Genomic DNA, 25,013 nt, shown 5'->3' on the forward strand with positions numbered 1-25,013 from the left:
GTATTATACTATATTGAAAATTTAATTAAAAGTACCACGAACTCTACTAATTTGCTATGCCACCTAAAAACAAACTAGCTTAATGAGATCATACCAATCCATTGAACATTCTGATCAATATCTCATAGGCTGATGATAAAATCTTCAGAACTATAGCAAATATTTGGAAGGAAAGAGGAAGAGACCAAGCTTTTTGCCTAGTTTGTATCAACAACTCTAGAATGTTGGCGTCGCATATTCAATGCTACAGAGAGAGAGTGTGTTAGGTAAAATATTAAAATTGAATCACCAGCTTGTTGCTGCAATGTTAAGATGCACCTACCCACCATTATGCAACACTTTGGCCAGTTCTCAAATTCTCAATTGGGCCATTTTTAACATTCCAATACCAATCATTGATATCACTGTGGACCCCATCTCTCTCTCTCTCGACCAATCAGGTTAAATCTTTTCAGGGAAAACCATCAGAATCTCTCTATTCTTTGTCACTTCTAATCAGTGATGATAACCAAAATGGTGGCCAGCAAATTTTGTTTTATTTTCGTTCATGAGTCCACATCTTTGCCCTCAAATGAAGCAAGTCTTACTGGGTTATGAACATTTTGGTATCTCTTGTATTTTTTAGGTTAAAAATTCCCTTCTTACTTTCTGAGCTTGGGTCCACAATTCATTGCATGATATGAACTAAACGGAAATTTATTTCGTGTTATGGATGCACCGTAAACTCGGAGTATCTTTTATTCATATTGTGACATGTGTCTTATTTTTGTTGAATCAATAATAAATAATTTATTTTAAAATTAGGAGAGAGTATCTTATTTTATATTAAATCACTCTCTCTCCTAATTTTAAAATAAATTATTTATTATTGATTTGACAAAAGAGAGACACGTGTTACAATATGAGTGAAAGATGCACTGAGTTTTCTCGAACTAAACCATTAAGGGTCACCAATCCAATACAAAAGAAACTTAGAAACAATTTTTATATTTACATTCATCACTATTCTAAAAAAGAAAGATGATAATTCACATTAACGTATAGCTACATTCATTATTCTTTTCCGTTGAATTCAGATAAACATTTATTTTTATTTTTTGGTAAACAATTCAGATAAACATTAAATACTACTTTTCATGCACTTTGTTTTTAGTAAAGGTATATTTATTGAAAACGTTTGACATTAGTCAAATAAAATAAAAAGACGAGTGTGATTAATTCCTAAATTTGCACTCAGAATTAAGGTCGGGAGAAAACATAATATCATGACCAAGCAGTACCAATAGAATAAAAAATTATTTCTCCATGAAATTCAATAAGGAAAAATCTTGTACATAGTCTTAACTTATATTTTTTTTTAAGAGATTTGGAAAAAAAAGTTTAATATATTTTGTTATGAAATGAAATAGTGATGGAGTAGAATGGATTGGAATGGAAACAATTATGAATGTTGGATAAAATTTTGAGGTGGCCAATATAATTTGCATATTTATTTGTGCTTTTGTGGATTATATTTTAAATAACTAGTCTGGAATATTCAATGTTTGAGCTCTACTATTATATTTTAAAAATAAACACACGAATAAAAAATATATTTGTATGATATGTAATCAAGTAAAAGTTATAGCGAATAACGATATAAATGTAATATGTTTCATTTAAAATATGTCAAATCAAAACTTCAATCACTATAGGAAAAATAAATAGCGATTAAATATAGGAATCTTAATGTATGTATTAGTAAAAATATATTTATAAATATTCTACTAATATATAAAAAAAAATTATACCATCTTACTACTGTACTAATGATAAACGAACATTTGTGAAATTTAGAAAATTTGTGGGGTGATTGTTGCCTCCTCAATCCAAAAAAGCTCCGTCATTGAATGAAAAATAAATAGCACGGAACAAAGTTTGAGTAATTTTAAGTGCTTGGATATTTAATCATACAATAAGAAATATATTGGTAACATATTTTTTTTTAGTATTGAGTGAAATCTTATATTAGTCACACTAATAGAGTGAATTCACATTGTTACCGAGAGAGAGAGAGTGAATTCACATTATATAGTGGGCACACGTGAAATTTCATTTAATAATAAACAAATATTAAAAAGGTATCATTGTGTAAAAAAAAAGTATGAGTGAATGTATAATTACATGCATGTGATTAGATTTGCAATGTTATTCATGGAGAAAATTTTAAAAATTACAATTTAAATAAAAAAATGTGAATTTAAAGTGATTTGTGAAATATTAATGAAACTAATACAATTAGTTGCGCATTAATTTGGGCTCAAACTGGCCACATGATAAGCTGTAGTGAATTGTGCTAAAAAATGTGTAATTATAAATGCGCATTAGTTTGGACGTAACTTACCAGAGTTTGCCACGTGGCACTTATAGCACTTTTATATTACACAAATGACAATATTTAGTATCACGTCCGGTGAGTTGCGCCTAAATTGATAGACAACTAATTACGCATCAGTTTAGGTGCAGTTCACAAGAGCCTACCACCACGCGGCCAATTGCGTCCAAATTAATGTGCAACCAATTGCGTTCAAAATGGGGCTATTTGACCATTTTGCCCATCATTAATTAATTAATAATTATTTTACCTCTGATTCGAAACTATCTACCAATTTGTCCCTCTTTAATCGACTAACTTGAATTTTTAATCGACTAAATGGTTGTTGGGAGATTTAATCGACTAAATCTCCCTACTTAATCGATTAAAAAATCATACTGACTTGTTTTCCTTTGTTGTCTGTCGGGAGATTTAGTCGATTAAATAGGGAGATTTAGTCGATTAAATCTCCCAACAGTCATTTTTGCCTGTTTTGACCATTTAATCGACTAAAAATGCAAGGTAATCGATTAAAGATGGACAGATTGGTAGATAATTTCGAATCAGGGGCAAAATAATTATTAATTAATTAATAAGGGGCAAAAGGGTGAAAAAACCTCAAAATGGATATGCAATTGATTGCGTTTTTTTTAGAATCTTCACAAATTGCTTTAATTTTGTATTTTTTTATTTAAAATACAATTTTTTAATTTTTTGCCATGTTATTCATACCATTGTTGAAGTGTAAAAAACGAAATTCGCAGGGAAAAATGTTCTGATATATTATCATATTTTGCAATTATCATTCACAATAATTTTTATAATCGTTAGATACAAAAAAATCAATGATTAAAATTTAATATAAGATTTATTATTTTTATACTGGTATAAGTTGATTATATACCTTATTTCATATTTTGTAATTATCATTCACAATAATTTTTATATATGTGGATGTTATTATAATCTAATATACTGATTCTCGCGTAAGTTTTGTTGTACACACTCTACTTGCAAGGAGTAGGACAATGTCTCAATTACTAAATACAATAATTAAGAAATCCAACATTCTTGGGAGGCTGTGAAAATATGAATGAAGATAAATGATCCAAAGTCATCAAAATACTGAACAGTGAATGAACTCACTCCTCGTCCTCGTGTATGCATTTGATACTCACTAACTATTAATGAGATGTAAACGTCCCAAAGAGAAACCTGCTATTGGGGGTTCAGTCAAGGAAACATACCTCATATACGGATCACGTGCATAAATCACGTGCCCAAAAGAAGCTTAGAAATGGTGGCCACTGGCCATGAAGTAGAATAAGTCACGGGTCATATATGCTTTTTTTCTTCCCCTTATATATTAAATTGTAGTGACAGCGCGCCGTTTATTATTTTATCAACATTATTATTTGATGTCAAGTTTTGAAGAGCGCGCAGCTTATAATAAAATAAAATGGGTAAGACAATCTATAACTGGTCGAGATCTTGCGTTAATCAAAGGATTCGTACATCGTAATGAAAAAAAACATCGATAATTAACTAATATAAGTCAGTCAACTTATGCCTTATGTCTCGCTTCCAAGTTCAAATTTTGACTTTCTATGTATTATCTTTTTGTTCTATTGCAATTATGATATTCCTCCTAAATTTTATACCATACCCCTACTCTAATTTCATCTCGAGTATATAATCATATAGAATGCATATCATGTGTAAGATATAAGAATGTTCACTATTAAATCCCGCAACTAGATCAAATATTTAAATGTTAATTCCATTTTCTTGTTATCACATTTATTGAATAATATGTAACTTATGATCTAAAAAGTGAAGCATGAATGCATATAACATTACAAACATTGAACGTGTTCCAAGCTTGAGTTCATAATCACTTGTGTTAGTTGTGCTATACAAGTAAGTAAAAGTAAAGATAAAGTCGGTGCTTATAAGTTATATACGAAGAGATTACACTACGATCAACCATGACCGTCCGATAATTGAACAATGATGTCAGTATCGACGGTCAAACGTTTCCCATGGGTCAACGTTAATGTAGAAAAGCTTGGTGGTGTTTGGAACTCGTGATAGGACGAAACCGAAGCGGATATTCACATAATGCATTATTAATTACAAATTGCTTTTCCCAAAACGACATCCATATAAATTTAATGCACTCGATATGCTAAATTAAAATAATAATAATAAATTCCGTGAGGTTTAATCCAGTGCACGAAGGTGTATCTTATCAGTGGCTCACAGCCTTCGGATTTTACATCTCACATGCTTCATGTAATATGAACGGATCTCATACCAGGATGTAACGGATCAAATCTACATACGGTAACAGGGTATTTCATGTTCAAGCTTTGGTGTCTGACAAGAAAACGACAAATGGGTTTCGACGTTTCGTACTTACTCGCTCTATACTTACTGCTCAGTTATCAATATCATTGAATGGAATGGAGAGATAAATTACCATTTGTGCCCTTCTCTTCAGTCACTCTCTTTTGCTCTATAAGCATTTTCTGTATGTTTCTTCAGTCATTATCATTCCTTAGAAATTAGATTTCAATGTTACATGTATTTTGAAATTTGAATGCTAAAATGAACTTGACCACACATAAAAGTGTCAACATCTTTTTAGGGGATGATGATAAATGCTCCTACAATATTAATTCTACTTTGTAGTTAATTTTGTGACTCTCTCATTTTATCATCTACTCACCATCAATCACTTGACAGAATTCGATGAATAAAAATTGTGTTTGATAATAAGGTTTGAATGTTATATACGATTTAATTAATTAGAAGTAATTTTTTGTGTGAATTTTCAGAGGGATAACATTAAAATGTCGCGCTTTATATTAATCAATGTTTTGAGTATTTACATACAAAAAAATGAAAATGTATATAAAAGAGCATATTTTGCATGTTGTCAGCGACTTTTAACCAGTTAATTAAGACGCAAGGTTGATAACCTGGAAAAAAAAAATACTAAACATAAGCTTCTACGTAATTCATACAATTAAAGAGTAATTACGTCGTTGTGGTGTTGTGGAAACAAGCATGTTAAAGATGGGAAAATGAATACCATATTTGATAAAAAAAAAATTCTTTACATTTTAGAATCTTTAATCGGTCTGATCTTTTAACTAAGCAAACTAAATGTCCTGAAGTGTGAACTATATAAGTGATTAGTTTGAATTAATCGGATTAGAAGCTACTCCTTGAATTGAAGTGAAAACGTATTGCCTTTTAGAAAATCTGGTTGGCATAGATACTTTGTAAGAGATAACGGAATACAGCAAATGACAAACTATAGGTTAAAACTATTCAAATGCAAAATTTAAGCAGGCTAGCAAGCTTATAGCTACCAGCCAAAAATGCAAAAATAATGCGGCTGAGAATGTTTTATTTATTTATTAGGTTATATAGATTATTTTCATTCATCAAACACTGAACCAAATATTAATATAATTCTACAAAACCATTTTAAACACGCAGAAATGGACGTAATGACATTTTCAAACAAGGAGAGTAAAGTGAGCATTAAGTTATATCAATAAATATAAAGGAGATAGTGGAAGGGAGAAGTTAAACACTAAATTATATATAAAAAATAAAGTAAATTGTTCAACCTATATGTTGTTAGAGGTTGGTGTATAATCAGTAATAGCATCAACTGCTCCATGCCTAGTAAGAATTATTTCTGTTTAAAAAAGAACAGCAAAAAAAAAAAAAACTTTTTAATTTTCAATGATGGACATAATTAAAATGCATAGTTAGTTTACCAAAAAAAAAAATGCATAGTTAAAACCCTCTTTTTCAAGATGTTTAATTAGCATGATTATTTTTGTAAGAAGTATCGAGTTAATAAAACAATATTACATTTTTTTTCATATGAATATTGAAAATTATGTATTTATAGAGTATTTGATATTTAAATAGGGATAGGATCCGTTTACAATTATTTTTTGCAAATTACACTAAGTATGATCTGTCGTACACTGCATGATTAAAGTATAACCAGTCGTACTTAGTGTAGTTTGTAAAAATTTATAAACAAAAAAAGTTTGTAAATATAACCTACCCCTTTAAATAACATGTTTTTGTTATTATGGATTATGGATAATCAAATTCAATGAATTTATAATATCGAGTAGCACTTGCTTCTTGGCTTTTAGCTAAGGTTTGTTACTTTGTTTATACCCAACAAGAAAAACATGAGATAGGCCTCACCCTACTTGCTAGGTTCATTAAATGAACCTTACCCCACCGATTTTTGTTCAGTTGAAAATGTCGATTACAGCCCACAGGCGTCTAGGCTATTTAGCTTCTTCTATTTATGTATTTTTTAAGGGTTATGTTTATCTCATTTTACATGAGATAAACATCTCTCCTACACACACAAAAAGGGTTGGGTCCCACCACTTTTTTTTTTCTCTCTCCTCTTACATGTGGGTCCCACTTATACTTTTATTTCTACAACATGAGGTAATTCTTTTCCTACAACATAAGAAAAATATATTCCATTTTTTAATATAAATAAACATATTTTTGTAGAAATCTTCATACGCTGCACTAATAAATTTCTTTAGCATGAATTACGAATTCAAGATTGCATTTTGTTCACACCAGACAGAGTTACCTCAAGTTAGATATGCAGAATTCTAATATAATAACTATAAATTATAAATAGGATTGTATTGATAAACTTTTTTTTTTAAATTTATAAATTATACTATGTCTGACCGATAATACTTTATTCAAGAGTATATTACCAGTCAAACACAATATAATTTGTAAAAGTTTATAAATAAAAAATTTATAAATATAATCCTTCCCTTCAAGTATTATTTTGCATAACACCAAATAGGTAGATTAATTGATAAGATGTTGTTCTAACGTAATTAATAATTTTTAGTTTGGGTTTTTCACCTGGTTCTACCCTATCAAATTTAATTAATTCATGAACGGATTAATAATATGATAAAAAATATTTTTCACAGAAAAATAAAAATAAAAATAAAGAGAATACAAATCTAGTCAAATACTAGTAAAAATTAAGGGATTTATTATTCTTATGTTACATCAGAAAAAGTTTATCTCCTACCACAGAAATTCAAGATAGATCTCACTTTATTTTTTTCTCTCTTCTCTTGAAAGTGGACCCCACTTATACAAATGAGTCAATAGAAGATAATTATTATCTCGTACTACATGAGAAAACTAATTCAAAAATTAAAGAATTTTATGTTTATTATGTTACATAACCTAATTTTACTTTTCTACACATGCAACAAAAAAAGAGAGAAAAAGTAGAATGATAAAATAGAGAAAAAAAAATATGAATCCCACATTTCTGATATGTGTGCAGAAAGGTGAAATTATATTATATAACATAATAAACATAAAACTAAAAATTAAAACACAATAGTAGGTTGGTCATTTCCCGCAGGATTTGATTATGTTTCCATATAAAGATTAGAATTCGTAATTCATAAACACATGGTCAAGGAGAGAGAGAGAGAGAGAGAGTTATGTATGTTTGCAGAGGAAGCTTTAAAGGGGTTGTTGGCAATTACAAAAGCAGAACCAAACAACTATCCTTTGCAGTGGCTTGTGACACATGATTTTGCCCATGGAAAAAAGGTAACGCTAATACCAGCACAGCACAACACAATCACAGCAGAGAAGGTCATGCCCCCCCCCCCCCCCCCCCCAAAAAGTTAAAGGTAGGGGGGGTCATAGGTAAAATTCACAGGCATGGAATAGAAACAAAGAAAACCCACTTATTACTCACTCTCCCACACACATCATGCAGTCACAGATCTCTATTCTCTGCCAAAGTGAAAAGCTTTGCAAGTAACTAAAACCACACAACACCTAAATCCGGAAAAAAGATCACATCTTTGCATCTTCCATGACTTGGGGTAAGGTAAGGTTTGTTTGTCTCTGAGTAAACCAGACAATACCTTTCCTCACAGGACACACTCTTCTCTTCAACACTTATCACTTCAAACGCACACACATATTGACAGCTACCCCATCCTTTCTCTGTTACATCTCTTTCTGCCAGCTCTTCCCTTTTGGATCCTATCAAAATGTCATTGCTTTGCAAGCCAAGTTCTTTTGTTGGTCCCGGAGTAAATCAGTGATTTTTCATTACTTCCCTTGAAAAAAAAAAAAAACTTGAGGGTAAGTGTTGAAAGAGAGTGAATAGCAGTTCTCTTTAGTGCTGTCTGCATTTGTGTGTGTGTGTGTGTTTTTTTTTTGTACTTTTGTGTACTGCTCCTTCAACCTTTGTGTTTGCATTCTTCCTGAAAGATGAAGAAGAATGGATGGCAGCTACCTTACCATCCTCTCCAGGTGAGTGTGAAGTTTTTAACTTTTTTTTTTTGTGTGCAGAATTTTCTATCTTTTGTTTTGTGGTGGGATTTGTCATTTTGAGAATTCTTTTTTGTGAAGGTGGTGGCCATTGCTGTATTTTTGGCTCTGGGATTTGCATTCTATGTGTTCTTTGCTCCTTTTGTTGGGAAGAAGATGTATCAGTATATTGCCATGGGCCTCTACACACCCCTGGTAACCCAATCTTCGACTTTTATCTGCTTTTTGATGCTCATTTTACTGATTTTCAAGTGGGTCGGTGGAAGGGGTGATGAGATCTGTGATTGTTGCTTTCTGAAGCATGTTTTTGGTTTTATTTATCTATATCTCTGTCTCAGTCTAGGTTCCTTCTCCTTCTCTCTCTTTTTTTTCGGTTGCATTTTTGTGTTGGCGTGTAGACAGTGTATGGAGCTGTCTCAAAATTCTAACTAGTTTGAATTTTGAAATCCAAGGTAGCACTGAATTGTCCTTATTCTTTTTTTGGGCTTCTTGATAATTCTGGCAACCCCCACCCACTTTGGAGGGATATCCATACATGTAGAGTAAGCCCTTTGTTGAAACTGGGACACCTTAGTGGAAGATACCTTAAATGTGGCTAATTAAAGAGGGTTACATCAAATTTTGCAATGATTTCTTCATTCTGCTCAAATATAGAATCAGTCAGTTTCTGAATATGGGTGACAATTCACTTCTGGGTTGACTTCGTGGTGTCTGCAGTTGTGTAACTAGTTATGTATGCTTTCTAATGGCACATGCATGGACGGCCGAGAAAGCTCCATATGCTGGTTGTTACTCCAACTGTCACTAAATCATTAGCATTGCCTTTGAACTTTTCAGTTTCAAAATTTTAAGAACAAACATGGAATTGGAACACTGCAGAAACATTATAATGATACTAGATTATGTAAAATTTGGAGCAATTGTTGAGATAGCTTTTGGGGTGGTGTATCCCAAGATTCTTATCACATGGTATCAGAGCCTCGTCGCCCTTTGTGGAGTTTCTTAGCACAGGTAGGCTGGGCCTGTTGCATTGTCCACATTTCAAGCCCGAAGGGCTCTCGTGTGAGGGGGCGTGTTGAGATATATAGTCCCACATTGGTTGTATGTCCAACTAATGTGGAGTTTATAAGGCCTTGGGCACTCCCACCCTTTGAGCTAGCTTTTGGGGTGGTGTATCCCAAGATTCTTTACAGCAATATTAAAAGTTATCAATATTCCTACAGCCTGCTGAAACTTATCACTGACAGTTTCAACTAGCAAATGGTTTTGTTTGTTGAAGATTGCTGATAATGGTTCAGGTGCCCCTTGAGAGTTTGGGATTTGCATTCTATGTAACAGGCTAACAGCTGAGTTTATTATGACTTTTAGGAATACTGATTCGATAATTATCGAGCTTCTTGTAAAATGGTTTGGTTCCCTCAAGAAGCCATGTGAACATAAGCTGCTTGGAAATATTTCAACTGGGTTGAGTAATCTGTGTCAAACACTTAGTCTAATAAGGAATGCTCTGGTAAATGATTAGCAAATTTCAGGTTTCTGTGAACTGAGATACCGGACAACATGCTACCAGTTGGTTATTTTTTTTATAAATGCACGAGATGTTTTTTGAAGGATTATTCTTACATTGTAGTCTTTTGTTTGTTTTTTGAGCCCTTGAACCCAAAAGCTACTATAACTATGGACAACAATCCTTGACAGGTACATTGTTAGTCTTTAACTTGTAAAATAAATGGAATATTAAATGGGTGGGTAGCAATATTTACACACAATCCAATAAATTCAATATTCTAGATTAACTGAAGTTTAGAGGTATTTTTCTAGGCTGATATGCATTTGTCATCTGATCTGATATTTCTTCATGCTATTTGCATATTTTGTGGCACCTAAAGTATGTGGCCTTTTTAGGGCTGCTATTGCCTTGCATCATTCTGTCTGTGTGGATCAATTTATGTGGTTCTAAATGTGCTTGTAATAGCATGATTAGATAATAACATACACACAAAAACAAAGACAAAAAAACACTTTACCAATTTGTGATAAATGCTTGTTTTGATATCAATCTAGTATAGACTTGTAAAAGATGGGAAGTAACATTGTCTTTGTTTTAAACTGAACGAAGGACATTATCATGTTTTAGTAATACCTTATCTCTTGCCAGATTACTTGTGTCTTTGGACTGTACATTTGGTGCGCAGCAGCTGATCCAGCAGATCCAGGGGTTTTTAAGTCCAAAAAGTATCTTAAAATTCCAGATAGCAAAAAGCTTGATGGACTCAAGGATTCTAAACCAGGAGGGGAATCTACTTCGTCAATGCATGATGGAAATGCTTCAACAGTTGGACCAAAATCTGTGGATAAGGAAGCATTAGGAACAGAAGCAAATCTAGAAGATGCTGCTATTTCAATAGAGATGAAGAGTGCATCATCACCTTCTTCATCCTGTTTCCTATTGGTTTGCTCCCCTTGTGCTTATATCTGCAGCTGCTCTAGTTCAAGGGAAGAATCTTCTGATAAACAAACAAGTGAAGATGGCATGTTCTATTGCAGTTTGTGTGAAGTTGAGGTGTGTAGAAGCATTTGGAATAAAAACCTTTGTTCCTCCAAGACTATTGTAGTTGTAGCTGTTCATTCCGTAATATATCGTGGAGGTGAACAGATAATTTCACCTCAACAATCCTGCATGCAGAATTCAGATATATCATTTGTGCATTCCTTGATCTAATACTTCATAATGTTACCAGCTCTGTTACAATTCCTTGCTTTCCGTGAAATTCTTGTATTTGGGCATTAGATGAATGCTTGGAGGTTTCATTGTGTCATCATTGATAAGAAAAGAAGTTCATATCATTGAGAATAATGTTGTTGCAGGTCTTCAAGTACAGCAAGCACTGTAGAGTTTGTGACAAGTGTGTTGATCGCTTTGATCATCATTGCAGAGTATGATAGTCTGATTTCTCTTTTCTTTGCTTATCAGTTGATATATTTCTGAAAGACTGTTGCTTCTTGGATTTTGCAGTGGCTTAACAATTGTATTGGGAAAAAAAACTACCGAAAATTTTTCACCCTCATGGTTTCTGCTCTCCTCTTGGTAAGCAAGATTGTCCACCTATGCCTTGCTTATCATTCACATGTTCAAACCTAGCATTATCATTATATAAGCTCTGCAACTATGTACAAACAATACCCTACCATTCAAATATTTCTGATCCAGACCACCACCATTCTGAAATCCTCTATTCTCAGAATACTTTTCCCTTCATTCCTTTCTGAAGCTACTTTAATCCCCCATTATACTGGAACAGATCTTAGGAAGCAGTGGTTTTAGACTTTTAGAGAACTTATGCTCTGGAAACCAAGGAATGTGCTTATTGAGCTATATATTTGGTTTCCCTAGCTTCCTTGTCAAATACTTGATATTCTCCTTATCAAATGTGAAAAATTGAACTGTCCTAAGCCCAACTTACTAATAGTTGGAAGCAACTTGCCAGAACCTAAAGAAAACCGCCCAGAGTATGCATTTTTAATTTCCTAGTCATTTTCATTTTGATTAACTATTGACAGGTATATACATGGTTTGTGCACCTTGGGCTTGAGATTGCAGCTTATTCTTCAATGGTTGACTGGGATCCTTGTGCTTATCTGCTGTTTTGTTGAGAGGAAGCAATTTTCTATCGATGTTTCCTCCAAGTTGGGAAGCAGTTTCTCTCTGGTCCCCTTTGTTATTGTCGTGGTGAGCATTCTGCTTACATTCTTGGTATATATTACATGGTTACTGTGCTGCTTTATTGGTTGTTTATGCATCTAAGCACACTGAATATTTATTCTTTTGTTATTTGTTTGATCATTTGCTGACTTCTTTCTTTCCCTTGTGCCTTTTTGTAATAACTGTATAGAGCGAATCAAATTTGACAAAAATTCATTACTGTTATTTCCCACCTCTGCTACTCTTATGCATGGTGAACTTTTTCTTTATACAGGCAGTCTGCACCATTTTGGCTATGATTGCTACCTTACCCCTTGCTCAGCTTTTCTTCTTTCATATTCTTCTCATTAAAAAGGTAAGCTTGGCAGCTCTTTGGTATTAGAAAATCTACTTTTATGCTTCTTTTCATTTGTAAAAGCATCTTATAATAATTCATACAAGGGGCAGCTTATTTATTTGTTCTTCTCTCTAATCTCTATCTGGCATAGTGCTAAATATTATGGTTATTGTGGATTGACTCAGGGAATCAGCACTTATGATTACATCATAGCTTTGAGGGAGCAGGATCTGCAAGGAGTTGGAGGTCAGCAGAGTGACCAAATGTCGCCTGTTAGCTCACTTACTGGATTGAGCAGTGCAAGCTCCTTTACTACATTCCATCGTGGTGCGTGGTGCACACCCCCACGCCTGTTTCTCGAAGATCAGGTAACTTGTTATCAATTCAATCTTGTTTTATTTGTTAAATGTTTTATTTCTGTATTTTACTGTAGGAGCTGCCTGAAATGCCTTCTGATATGGTTTTCCATCTAAAGCACTGATACATGTGTGAATCTCTCTGGCACAATATCATTTGAATGAACGACTTAGTTATTCAAAATTGTTGCTGAACGAAACGTAAAATTCACAATAACAGTGATGAAGGAAAATGAAGGTTAAAAAAGATGAAAATATAATAATGCTACTCGAATCCGTCACGAAATATATGCTTAGTTTAAAGCAAAATTCCTTAGATGTTTTATGAAAAACGAGTATTGAGAATACTGTGTATCAACTTCAGAAGTATGTCTTAGCTTTCTTGATGGTATATGTGATGGTTTGCATTATGCAGTTTGATGTAGTGCCCCCAGAAACTGCCTCTGTAAGTTCACTGGGAAAGAAGACAATGAGAGAAGAGCCAGTTAAGAAAAAGAATTCTGGAGCAGTCAAAATTAGTCCATGGACATTGGCACGATTAAATGCAGAAGAGGTTTCCAAGGCTGCTGCAGAAGCAAGAAAAAAATCTAAAATTCTGCAGCCAGTGACAAGACATAATAATGAGGCCTTTCGGCTAGAACCAGACCAGAACCCTGGCAACAGTGGTCGACGAATGGCCCCTAGAATCGAGTACAACAGAAGGCGTGCAGGTAAACGGGTTCGCTTGCCTGCTGACTTACCAATGGAGGCCCTTACTAGATTTTCTGCCAGTAATATTGATAAAGGCTTCAGTGGAATATCAAGTTTAGCGCCTCTCCAGCTCGAAGCTCGGAGCGCATTTCAAACAAGTCAAGCTGTGTCAAGCTCAGTTGGGATTGTTGCTTCTTCTCCTGAAAGCAGTTTAGACTCGCCAGATATTCATCCATTTCGTGTGTCTTCGACAGAAGCTGAAGAAGCAAGAAGGCTTGCAGGTCTTTCTGCTTCTGGTGTTGCAACTCTGAAGGGAATACCACTTTCAAGGTCAACTAGTGATGGCTATGAGGCCTCTGGTGGGGAAGATAGTGACAGGGTTCCCACCAGGATTGTTCAGAGATCTACAAATTGGACTAATCTTCTTTTCAATGCTGATCAGGATGATAGAGCTTTTGAGCCTAAATCATCATCCAGCCTGGTTCATAATAGAATGTTGTGAACAATTTGGGTGTTATTAAATTGGATAACTATCTTTCAGATTATATTGATGGGAATTGTTCATTCTTTGATTTGTGAGCCCAAAAGGTACTTCAACATCCCTTAACCCTCACCTTCTTGAGGATGAGTTGATGTTCCTCAAAAGTTTTGAAAGTTAGGGTAAGTGGGAACCCTTGTACAAAATTTTAGGTCACATTAACAAGTGATAAGCCTGAGCTTCCTAAAATATTATTGTTTTGTGCTAGATTTTCAGTTGATCAAAATTTAACTAAGCAAGTCCTTATGAATGATGTGTGACCTATGCTGAATGTCCATATTTTTTACAAGGTTGAAGAAAAATACTGGTGACTAAATGAGGGTAGGATTGTTATTCTCCCTAGTTATATCCCAGTCTTTGATTTCTTACAACTCTTACAATTAAGGTGTCCAAGCATAATAGTTTGCAAGATTGTAATGCATTTTCAATTTTTACGTAGGTAAGATCATGACTCAAGAGGACTAAATTTGACGACCCTTTGCATAGTGTTTGTTTGGCAGTAATTCAAATTCATGATTTTGCTCACAATAGGCCACAGAAAATGAACATCTAGTAAGCTCTTAAGCTTCACTAAATCAAGAAAACTAAATTCCAGTAAGTATTAACATGTTTTGCCACTGTAAGATTAAGAGCCTGTTTGGATCCTCTTATTTTTAAGTTAGAAGCTACTTATAAGCTAAAGTTAAAAAAGAGCGTTTATAAAAAGAAGCTAAAAGCTGTTTGGAAATTACATAAAAATTTTAGCTTAAAAATTACTTAAAAACACGTATTTCAAGAAAATTATCTCTCTTTCTATCTTTATCACTCTTTATCTTAAAAAAAAACACACAATTCAAGAAAAACAGATAAGAGCTTAAAAAAAGCTTCTCCTAAGATCTTTTAGTTTTCAACTTTTTTCTTCATTATAAAAAAAAAAAAAACTTTTCATTATAAGAGTTTTTTCCAAAATCTATTTGGCCTAACTTATGCTTATAAATAACTTCTAACTTAAAAAAAAAAGATCCAAACAGGCACTAATATGAATCTTGATGGTTCTTAAACCTTATTACTTAAGGACTAATTTTGTCCTCTTAAGTGTGGAAACTTATTTTATTGAATCTTGACGGTGATGGTGCTGGTGCTAGTGCTCTTGATGCATTACCTGTAAAAAACACTGTAGATGGCTAATAAGGTTAGTTTTGAATATTATGGCTAATAAGGTTAGTTTTGACTTTTGAGTATTTTACAAAGCATTTAAAAGTTTTAGAATTTTTTTTTTATATTTTTGCAAATAACTAAAAAGTTTGTTTGTTTCACAACGCATTTTTTAAGAATTTATGTGATAATTATTAAAATGTCTTTATTATATAAAATGATTTAGATATTATTCTTTTAAATGTAATTGATAAAACATGAAGAAAAAAAACAAGATGATTAGTATCCCATTCTATTTCGAATTTTCAATTTTTTTTCTTCTATTAACTATGTTTAGTTTTCCCTTAAACATTATTTTTGCCCCACTTAATTATGATACTATTAGAAGTTAAAACAAGTTTAAAGGGTATCACCTACAAGTACATGACATTTTTTTGTAGTCTTTTAACAATTTTCTTGATATAAGGGGATATTGGGCTCAAAATATGAAGTTTAGGGAGTTATTTGCACATTTTCAAACCATAGGGCCTAATCTATCCAAAGTTGAGGTGGGCTCTTGCAATTTACCTTTAAAATTATATTTGAAGCATGTAATATAAGATTTAGAGCAGATTTATATTTATAAATTTTTTATTTATAGATTATATTATATATTATTCGTATTATATTTATAATATAATTTATAAATAAAAATTTTATAAATATATCATACCCTTAAGATTTAAGGAGTTTGCATTTATCATTTAACATGACACAACAAAGTTTTCTCTACACACAACATTTTGTGGGGCCCACCCTTTTTGAAGCAAAAAAAAAAATTACGGCACGCAAAACGAATTTCTATAATATTACACAATCACTTTTCCTACAACATATTTCTTATAAAACTCAAGATTTAATAACAAACCTATAAACTTTATTAATTCATTTTTAATTTTTTTTACTTGGATGAGACCTATAAAATCGAATTTGACACCTTTAAGCTGAGTAACACTGGTGCCATCAAATTCTGTTCCTGGTTCCCACAAAGAAAACAGAGACCTCTGCACCAGAACTTCCTTCAACCTGCATGAACCCACACCTCGCCACCAACTCAACCCAATTCAGTAGTTCTAGCTAACAAACCCAATCTCCTCCGGCAAGACGCACCACAAACCGTTTTCAGCAGCAGCAGCACCCACCAGGTCTCCTTGCCCACTACATGCTTGATAAAATGCCCAAATGAATCATAAGTCATGTTATGTATATATAATACCCTTTTAATGATCATGCACCAGTCTGGGTATTATTTGTTCTTTATTGTTGAGGAATGTATGCATGAACATATATGATATTTATGTATGCATATACAAGCAATAGTGATGATTCCTTTTTGGCTAATCATTTTACTAGGACTCTAAACTTATGGACAGCTTACGCCAGGAGAAAATTCAAAAATTCGAAGAATTTGTTGATAAACGCTTGAAACCTGATCTTCTTCATGCTACTGCTCAGCGGTATAGTGTTTGCTCCTGTGGATTTCATTCTTGGTTGTTTCCAATAATGTGTATAAATTTATGTCTTACTCAATTTTTTTTGCCCCCTACGATTGGCCTAAGTCCTTCTAATAGGATATGTACGGTGCCTACATAAGCTACAATCAATGAGGATACTTAGTTCATTCTGCAGCATAATCTATAAATGAATGTCTGTCTTGAGGTTTTTTGATGTCTCAGGATTTATGAATTCTTGCAAAATGGATTCAAAGCAGTTATATGTGTGCATATGTAACTCAGTGTTGCCTTGTCTATTGCATAGGGTTTCACAATCTTTATTTACTTTTTTTTCTCATCTATTTATTGCAGGGACAAGGTCTTTGAACAACAGAAAATTTTGTATCCTTTTTGACATTAATGTATATGGTTACCCCCATAACACTGAAATAGTTTTAAACATTCAATAAATTTTTGCATCAGCCATTTCTCATAAAATCCATAGTAGCATAGAGAGTCCCTATCAAGTAAATTATACCTGTTTGCTGAATTGGAGACTAGTTTGTATCCAATAACTAATGCTTAAAATGAATTTGTTCTTTGTTATATAGTTTTTGATTTTTTTAAAAAAGAAAAAACATGTTAAATCTATATCTGATTCATGTGAAACTTGTTGTGTTACTACAATCCATGAATACAATGTTGCACTCAGTAAAGGACTATTATGTGTGGATCCACTTGACTTGTTTACTCAGTGCTGATTTGCGAAGAAACATTGAAAACCTAGAGAAGAATAGTGTAACCAGTCTAAGAACTTTGGTCAATCTTGGGTCTGAGGTATACCTGCAGGCAGAAGTGTAAGTCATCAGCATTTCAGCTTTTACTCTGCTTCACTCCCCCGCCCCCGATTTGGTGACTATTAATAGTATATTGATTCTTTCTTAAATTTTGTTAGGAAACTAGTAGTCAGGTATCAGGTATTGATAGGAAATATATTTTATTGTATTAACACTGGAAATCCCCTTACTCCCACTGTTTTACAATGAAACAATGGAAAAAATATGAACTGTAAAAAAGGAAATTATAACAGAAAATGGAAATGATCAATAGAGCGGTGCTTCGACAGGCTGCAACCTCCCTACCACCTCAGTGTCTCAATATCCTTTACCCACTACATTTAACCCACTCACTCACTATGTACCATGTTTTTAGCCATCAGTTAGCACCATTTTGTATATATCACCTTTATAGTCATCTCCATTTCATCTCTGCACTTCCCCCTTTTCTCTGGGGTACAATCAATGCATGGAGATTTAACCTAGAACCTCTGGCAAACTAACTAAACTCCTTACCACTAGCACACTGCTTGTTCTTTTCATCTGTGCGCTTATAGTTACACGTATATCTTTTAGTTTTGTTTTCAGTCCAGTGAAATGCACATCTTGTTGATATTTTTATCTATTTGATTAAAACTTTTGCTGAGCTCAGGTGATGCTGATGTTGATTAAAACTTTACAGGCCTGATACACAACGCATATTTGTAGATATAGGATTGGGATTCCATGTGGAGTTTACTTGGTCTGAAGCTTTGAACTACATAGAAAAAAGGGAGGAAAAGATAGCCCGGTATAAGTTTTTTCATTTTACTTATTTTGCCTAGTTGAAACTTGAAATCAAACTGTTTATTATGACTTTCAAGGTTTTTCATTTTAATTTTTAGGCAACAATATGACTTACTTCAAATGGAGCTGTTTAAATGACTTTAAAACTGACTTTAAAAAATTTATGGTCCAAGATAGTCATGTTTCCTGTGTCAAACATATTCTGTATCAATAAACTCCATGAGTTTGATTCATCCATCTACTTGTAACTTGCAAAAATGCACTGAAGCACTTTGTTTTCTTCAGTTATACTTTGGTGTTATGCCTTTGGCTGGGAGGTAGTAAATGATCAGATTCTAAACTTTTAAGTGGGATTATTATCTTGCATGTGCAGAAACGATTGACATATGACAAATTTTCTGTGTTTTTCCTTCCTATCTGTCTGTCTTCCCTTGCATATGTTTTAGACATGGTTAGGCTGAAAGCTGATAATTGTTGAATGTGTAGCATAGGTTAGTGAAAATGTGAAATCTTAGGCTGGCTTGTAAGTTGTAACATCTCATAAGTTTCACATAGAAAGAGTGGAAAGTTTGGAAGGCTTGACTAACAAATTATAAAAATCTGGGCTTAAGCATTTTGGGCAATGTGGTGTTAGTCCATCAATTCCAAGTGCAAGGATCTTAGCTACTTGATCCATTGTTCCATTATTTGAGATGAGATGCCAATATACAGCTACAGAAGTTTCGTCAAGCGGCATTATTGAAACGATTAAAAGAACTTGTTTTGATTCAATGTATTTAAACATTTATGACAGTTACTGAAACCTTAATGTTTTGACTTTCTGTTGTAAGTTATCTTTTGGCAACTCTCTATTGCCCATTGTGGGACAAACTTATCTTCACCCTTTTCTTCTCTTTTTATCTGTCTAGACATGGTCAATTGGTTTTCTTTTCTTCCTTATTTCATTTTCCCGTTGGTTGATAATAATGTTACATGTTCAAACTTTAGATATGACGTATGTCTTGCAGGCAGATAGAGGAGTACACTCAGTTAATTGCATCAATTAAAGCCCAAATTAAGCTGGTACATTTAATTCTCTCTGTTTTCATTAACTCACTGACTTCCTAATTTCGATTACTTGCATTTATTCTCATCAAGTAATGATACTTGGTCAATTAGTTACTACTCGTCTATAGAGTTGACATTTGACAATATGGGCTGGCCCACCCCACTCTGCCTTAGCCCACGTGGACAAGGGCCAAAATGTCCACAAAGTCAAAAGCCCATAGGGCCATGTGGGTTAGGGCCAACCTGCTAAATTGAAAAAAAAGTAGTAGCCCATCTCTTAAATGGGCTGACCTACTGCATTAGCAATAAGCTCATGTATTTGCATGCCAATCGCCGATAGTAATATTGACATTAAAATGTAGTTTATAGAGTATAGACCAAATACATTAACTGGAATAAAATGTAGTTTATACTACCAGTCTTATTATCTAAATGACTATTACAGCATTTCCATTTCCAATGATACAAATTCTACTAGAGAGTAAGCTTACTTAGATTCTGCTCAGTTTTATAATTGGAACTACTTACAGAATTTCCTAATTGCTTCTGATCCCGTAACTAACTCTAACAGAGGAACGTAGTTAGTTACTGCTCATAACAAAATCACTTACAAACTCTCACAGATTCTAGATCTATAAAGCTAGAACAATGTACAAGTTCAGAATAACACAATTACAATTTTCAGTTCTTTTCTCTCGCACTCTCTCCCTAGATTTCTCCCTGGTTCTTGTTTTATTCATCCATGTTCATCTTCCATATGGTATCTAGAGTTTGATTCGGTCCTCCCATGGCTTTGTTTCCAAATCCATTCCAAAATTTGGATTTGCCAAACACTTCAAACACTCCTATTCTGCTCTCTGTTCTGGCGAGTGCTCCGGTGAATGCTCTGATCACCTCCTCCCATGTTATCTCCATTTGTTTGGATGAGAAAAACTTCCTTACGTGGAAACTACAAGTTGAAGCTGTGCTTAAAGGTCACGGGCTGCCTCATTTTGTCGTCAATCCAGAAATACCTTAACGTTTTATCTCCGATGCTGGTCTGGAATGTACATCAGTCAATGACGAGTATCTTCAGTGGGAGTAGCACGATCAGATGCTCTTCTTGTGGTTTCTCTCATCTCAATCAGATCAGACAAGGTTCTTCCTCTTGGTAGATTGTGAAAACTCATGGCAGCTGTGGTACGAGATTCATAGTTTCTTTCACTCTTAGACTCGGGCAGAGGTGTGCCAGTTCCGATCTAAACTGTGCAATACCAAGAAAGGATCTTGGTCCATCTCAAGAGTATCTGTTGCACATCAAAGCCGTCATCGATTCTCTGATTTTGATTGGTTTTCCTGTTTCTCCGTATGAGCACCTAGATGTGATCTTGGAGGGGATTTCAGATGAGCATGGTTTGTTTCTTACCTCCATTTATAGTCGCTTGGATCTATATATTGTGACTGAGATTGAGTCCTTGCTGATAACTCATGAAGATCATCTCGAAAATAAGAAACCTGTGCCTTTATCCGATGCACTTTCTGTAAACTTGGCGCACAAACCACTGGATGTTAATCCCAAGCACACTGAAACTTCTGACTCACCGGCATCCTCCTTGCAATCTTCTGCACAATTTCCTCCCGTTTTTGGCACTGGAGCATTTTTTCTATGTCAGAGCATCCATAACACTCTCTGTTTGGGTCACCTTTCAATCCCTATGTTTCTTGGCCTGGTAGTGGTGGTTGCGATGGCTGGGGAGGCTGCTTCAGCAGGGGTGGTCGTGGCGGCTATAGGTGTTTCGTTGAACGTCAACTCTCTCACAAGTATGGCCATGATGCCAAAATCTGCTACCACCGGTTTGATACAGCCTTCACTGCTTCTTAAACTCCGGCCCATGTTCCTCATTTTCAACCTCCACTATCAGTGCAACAATCCTATACTTCACATATAAGCTGTTGTGGCATCCTCCGCCTCAGGTGCAGTCAGCCTTCCACAACTGCAACCAATACCACATCGTTTGTTCACTTTGTTTAGACTCAGAGGACTCCTCGTATGGCTCAGTCCCTGTATTGGATTGGCATGAAAGGGAACATCTTAGCCTTTGTGGCTGCTTGCTATGTCTGTCCACACAGCAAGTACCAGTTGTCATCCTCAGCAGGTTTATGGCAACCTCTGCCCATTTCTAATGCCATATGGGAGGAAATTTTCTAATGCCATTTGGGAGGAACTGATCATGGATTTTTTTGTGGGGCTTCCAAGGTCTAAAGGATATGAGGTAATTTCAGTGGTGGTTGACAGATTAGCAAGTATGACAACTTTATGGCCATTAAGCACCTATTTTCAGCTCGCTCAATTGAAGATGTTTTTGCTAGACAGGGAATGGCATCTTCATTTCCGTTGTGAGTGACAGGAACCCCACCTTCCTGAGCCGGTTTTGGCAGGAGTCTTTTTGGTTGCACGGCACTATGTTACGAATGAGCAGACCCATCATCCTGAAACGAATGGCCAGACACAAGTTCTGAATTGTATCATAGAAGCTCGCTTGCGTTGCTTTGCTTTGTTTCAGAGCAACCAAAGGCCTGGTATGCTGTTAAACACTGGGCAGAACACGGGTGCAACAACAGCTACCTGAGTGTAGCACACTGCTCTGCTATTGGTAATTGGTAATTGGTAATAGGCATGCATATACACAGGCTTATTGTTGATGCATTGGGCCAATCCATTTAAGAGACAATCTAATGTTTTTTAGTGGGCTAGCCTAACCAACATGGCCCTGTGCTCTTTTTTGCCCTATTTGCTTTAGGCTTTGTGGGCTATTGGCCTTGACCATGTGGGACAGGGTTGAATGGGGGGTCTAGCATATATTGATGGCTCTACTAGCAATATCGAAGAAAATGTTGGTCATTTTTGACATAATTCTGGAACTGACCCAGAAATGAGTTTTCCCTGAAGATATTTTAGGAAAGTTGTCATCTATTTCTATCCAAATAAAAATGATTTTGCTTTGTTTGCAGTTATGAGAAACTTCTTTTCACTGTTTCAATGCAGGTTATCGAAGGGATTCGAGAATTACTTCAACTTCCAGCTGAGAAATCCTTGCCAGAACGGATATTTTGATGTTTATTGAGTATATATACCAAATTGCCCGTGTTTGTCTTTTCGTCACAAATGCAAAGAAGAAATGCAAGTATGTGAAGCAGGACATAAATTGATATTTATCCAGTATGAAAGATTGCATCTTTTTCTGACCTTAAAAGTTGTCTTTCTAATAAACTTTTGTGCAATTTTTTGAGTCGGTCATGTCACTTGTAATGAATATGCAATTTGCAAGGATTTTATTGACAATTTTAACAGTAACATTAACAAGGCTCCCTAGTCCTTGCATCTATGATTCTCTTAAGTTGAAATTTTAAGCATAATCTATGCTAATTTGTTTATCTACAGAACAAAGATGCCCATGTTTTCATACTTTCAAAATACTATATCAAATTGTGTATGTTGTCGTGTTCTTTTATTTTTTGTCTTGGTGTCCCGTGTTGGTATAGTGCCGTTATGCATGCCTCACCTTTATGTAATATTTTAGGTGAGTTTTGTTTTTGTTTGAAGGCGTTTTGGTGACAAGGGGTTGTTCTAATGACAAGTAAGCATAAATTTAACAGTTCAGGAGTTTTGTAATATCAAACTTGAGTCAACTGGAAATTAATTGTGAGGAGGGAGTAGTTTTAATGGTTTTATATTTGAAAATTTTGAAAAAACTTTGCAAGACAAATAAAGGAAAAAAAAGAAAGAGAGGCTTTTTGGTCAATGAATAGTAGCCGAGGGTTTAAAAATGGAATATTGATGGACCTGGTCTGGGCTTTAACGGCACACCCTTGATGCATGAACCACAGTAGCAGGATAACTAATTTATACTATAGAATTGAAACCATACTGGCAAACAAATGAAAGAGAAATGGTGGAAAATCAACCACATGCAGAGTTTAATTGTATGCGTGTATTTTTGTACAAATCTGAATATAAATAATCTGATAATTTTGTGTTCGTGTGTAGTTAGTTGTAGATGTTGACGTTCTCAATTTTATATAAATGAAAAACAATAAGAAAAAAGATACCAAAGGTATAAAGTACACAGTGGAATCGTACAAAGATACCCAAGTTACCTCATGGTTCATGAATGCTGAAGATTTGACACTACAGTGAATTAAAAAAACTGTGTTGTTACAAGTGCCAACCCACCGTAGTACCATCACGTGTTTGTAGTAAATTTTCGAGAATCTTTTGTATACATTCATTGAATTATCCAGCTATACATACAGCTACCGCACATATTACAAAATATAATATCTGATACAAAATTGGAAAAGTAAATTCAGTTCAAAATGACGAAAATATTTTTGATATAAATTTTATCAAATATATGAAAAAAGTTACATATTTATACTATTCCTGCCTTTATGATTATTTCTCTTCATATATGTATATATATATATTTATTTATTTCAGAAAGGGGAATACTTACACAGTGCAGCACCGAAAATATGCTCCAAAATTACATCCAAAATTATCTCATCATCAATAAATGATTGTGATCAATTAACATAATTATTTTTTCACATGAAAGAATCCAGTTGATTCAATTAAAGCTACCAGTCTTTGTAAGAAAAATAAATGGTGTGGGGAGAAGGGTAAGATAGATGGAATTGATGGGACCTATAATGCAAATCCTATATACAGTACAGCTAACAAAGGCAACGTCATATCTTAGTCTTTCTCTCTGCTTTTGCATTTGGCTGATGCAATCATGATTGGTGATTGATCAAAAGGTTGTTGCTGCTTTTAAGGGTTGTTGTGTTGTGTATGAAATATGAATTGCATCTTATCTGATGTAACGGAAGCATCAACATGGGTTCCAATTCCATCACCGACACTTGCATTGCATTGCATTGCACACATCCCTCTCTCTTTTTTCTAATAAAATAAAAATCTTTACATGAACTGTAAAACCTTGTATTCAGTTCTGGTTTTATCAAAGTGAGGAGGATAGGTTATTAAACAGAACAAAACTAGCTTGTGCTTGTATATATATATTTACTTGAAGGGGTTAATGTTTCTCTGTAAGCTATAAGAATTGCAAATCATCAATATAACTGTTATAATGATTTATATTATGCTTTCAACAGTACACACTTCTCTTCTCTATGTAACGTAGAGAAGAATTATCGTGACGCGTGCTACAAGGGGATTTAAATAATATATAAGTTGCGTATATCCTATACTTGTCTTATAGCATGTGTCACGTAATAGACACTGGTTTAAATCTTTTGAACTTACATTTAATCATCCGGTAGAAAAGTTTTAAATTTTACATTGGACGATTCCAAAGGCCAAAAT

General features: G+C 34.2%; 2 protein-coding genes across 2 annotated transcripts; both read left to right on the top strand.

Moving 5' to 3' along the window:
* The first annotated feature begins 8,099 nt into the window (after positions 1-8,099).
* Positions 8,100-14,542, top strand: LOC133312498 (probable protein S-acyltransferase 22). The gene is made up of 9 exons (XM_061513702.1): positions 8,100-8,728; positions 8,828-8,941; positions 10,905-11,309; positions 11,615-11,683; positions 11,763-11,834; positions 12,348-12,476; positions 12,724-12,804; positions 12,972-13,154; positions 13,558-14,542. The coding sequence occupies exons 1-9, from the start codon at positions 8,687-8,689 to the stop codon at positions 14,332-14,334; spliced, it is 1,872 nt and encodes a 623-aa protein (XP_061369686.1). The 5' UTR covers positions 8,100-8,686; the 3' UTR covers positions 14,335-14,542.
* A 1,968-nt stretch (positions 14,543-16,510) lies between these two features.
* Positions 16,511-23,041, top strand: LOC133312510 (uncharacterized). The gene is made up of 7 exons (XM_061513723.1): positions 16,511-16,688; positions 16,897-17,000; positions 17,349-17,378; positions 17,732-17,833; positions 18,495-18,602; positions 19,606-19,660; positions 22,671-23,041. Exons 2-7 carry the CDS (start codon positions 16,909-16,911, stop codon positions 22,737-22,739), a joined length of 456 nt encoding a protein of 151 aa, XP_061369707.1. The 5' UTR covers positions 16,511-16,688; positions 16,897-16,908; the 3' UTR covers positions 22,740-23,041.
* Positions 23,042-25,013: the final 1,972 nt, after the last annotated feature.

The sequence above is a fragment of the Gastrolobium bilobum genome, unplaced genomic scaffold (assembly GCF_033153095.1).
Source record: "Gastrolobium bilobum isolate Gb01-03AN ecotype WA unplaced genomic scaffold, APGP_CSIRO_Gbil_v1 utg5873, whole genome shotgun sequence".
Classification (NCBI taxonomy): Eukaryota; Viridiplantae; Streptophyta; class Magnoliopsida; order Fabales; family Fabaceae; genus Gastrolobium; species Gastrolobium bilobum.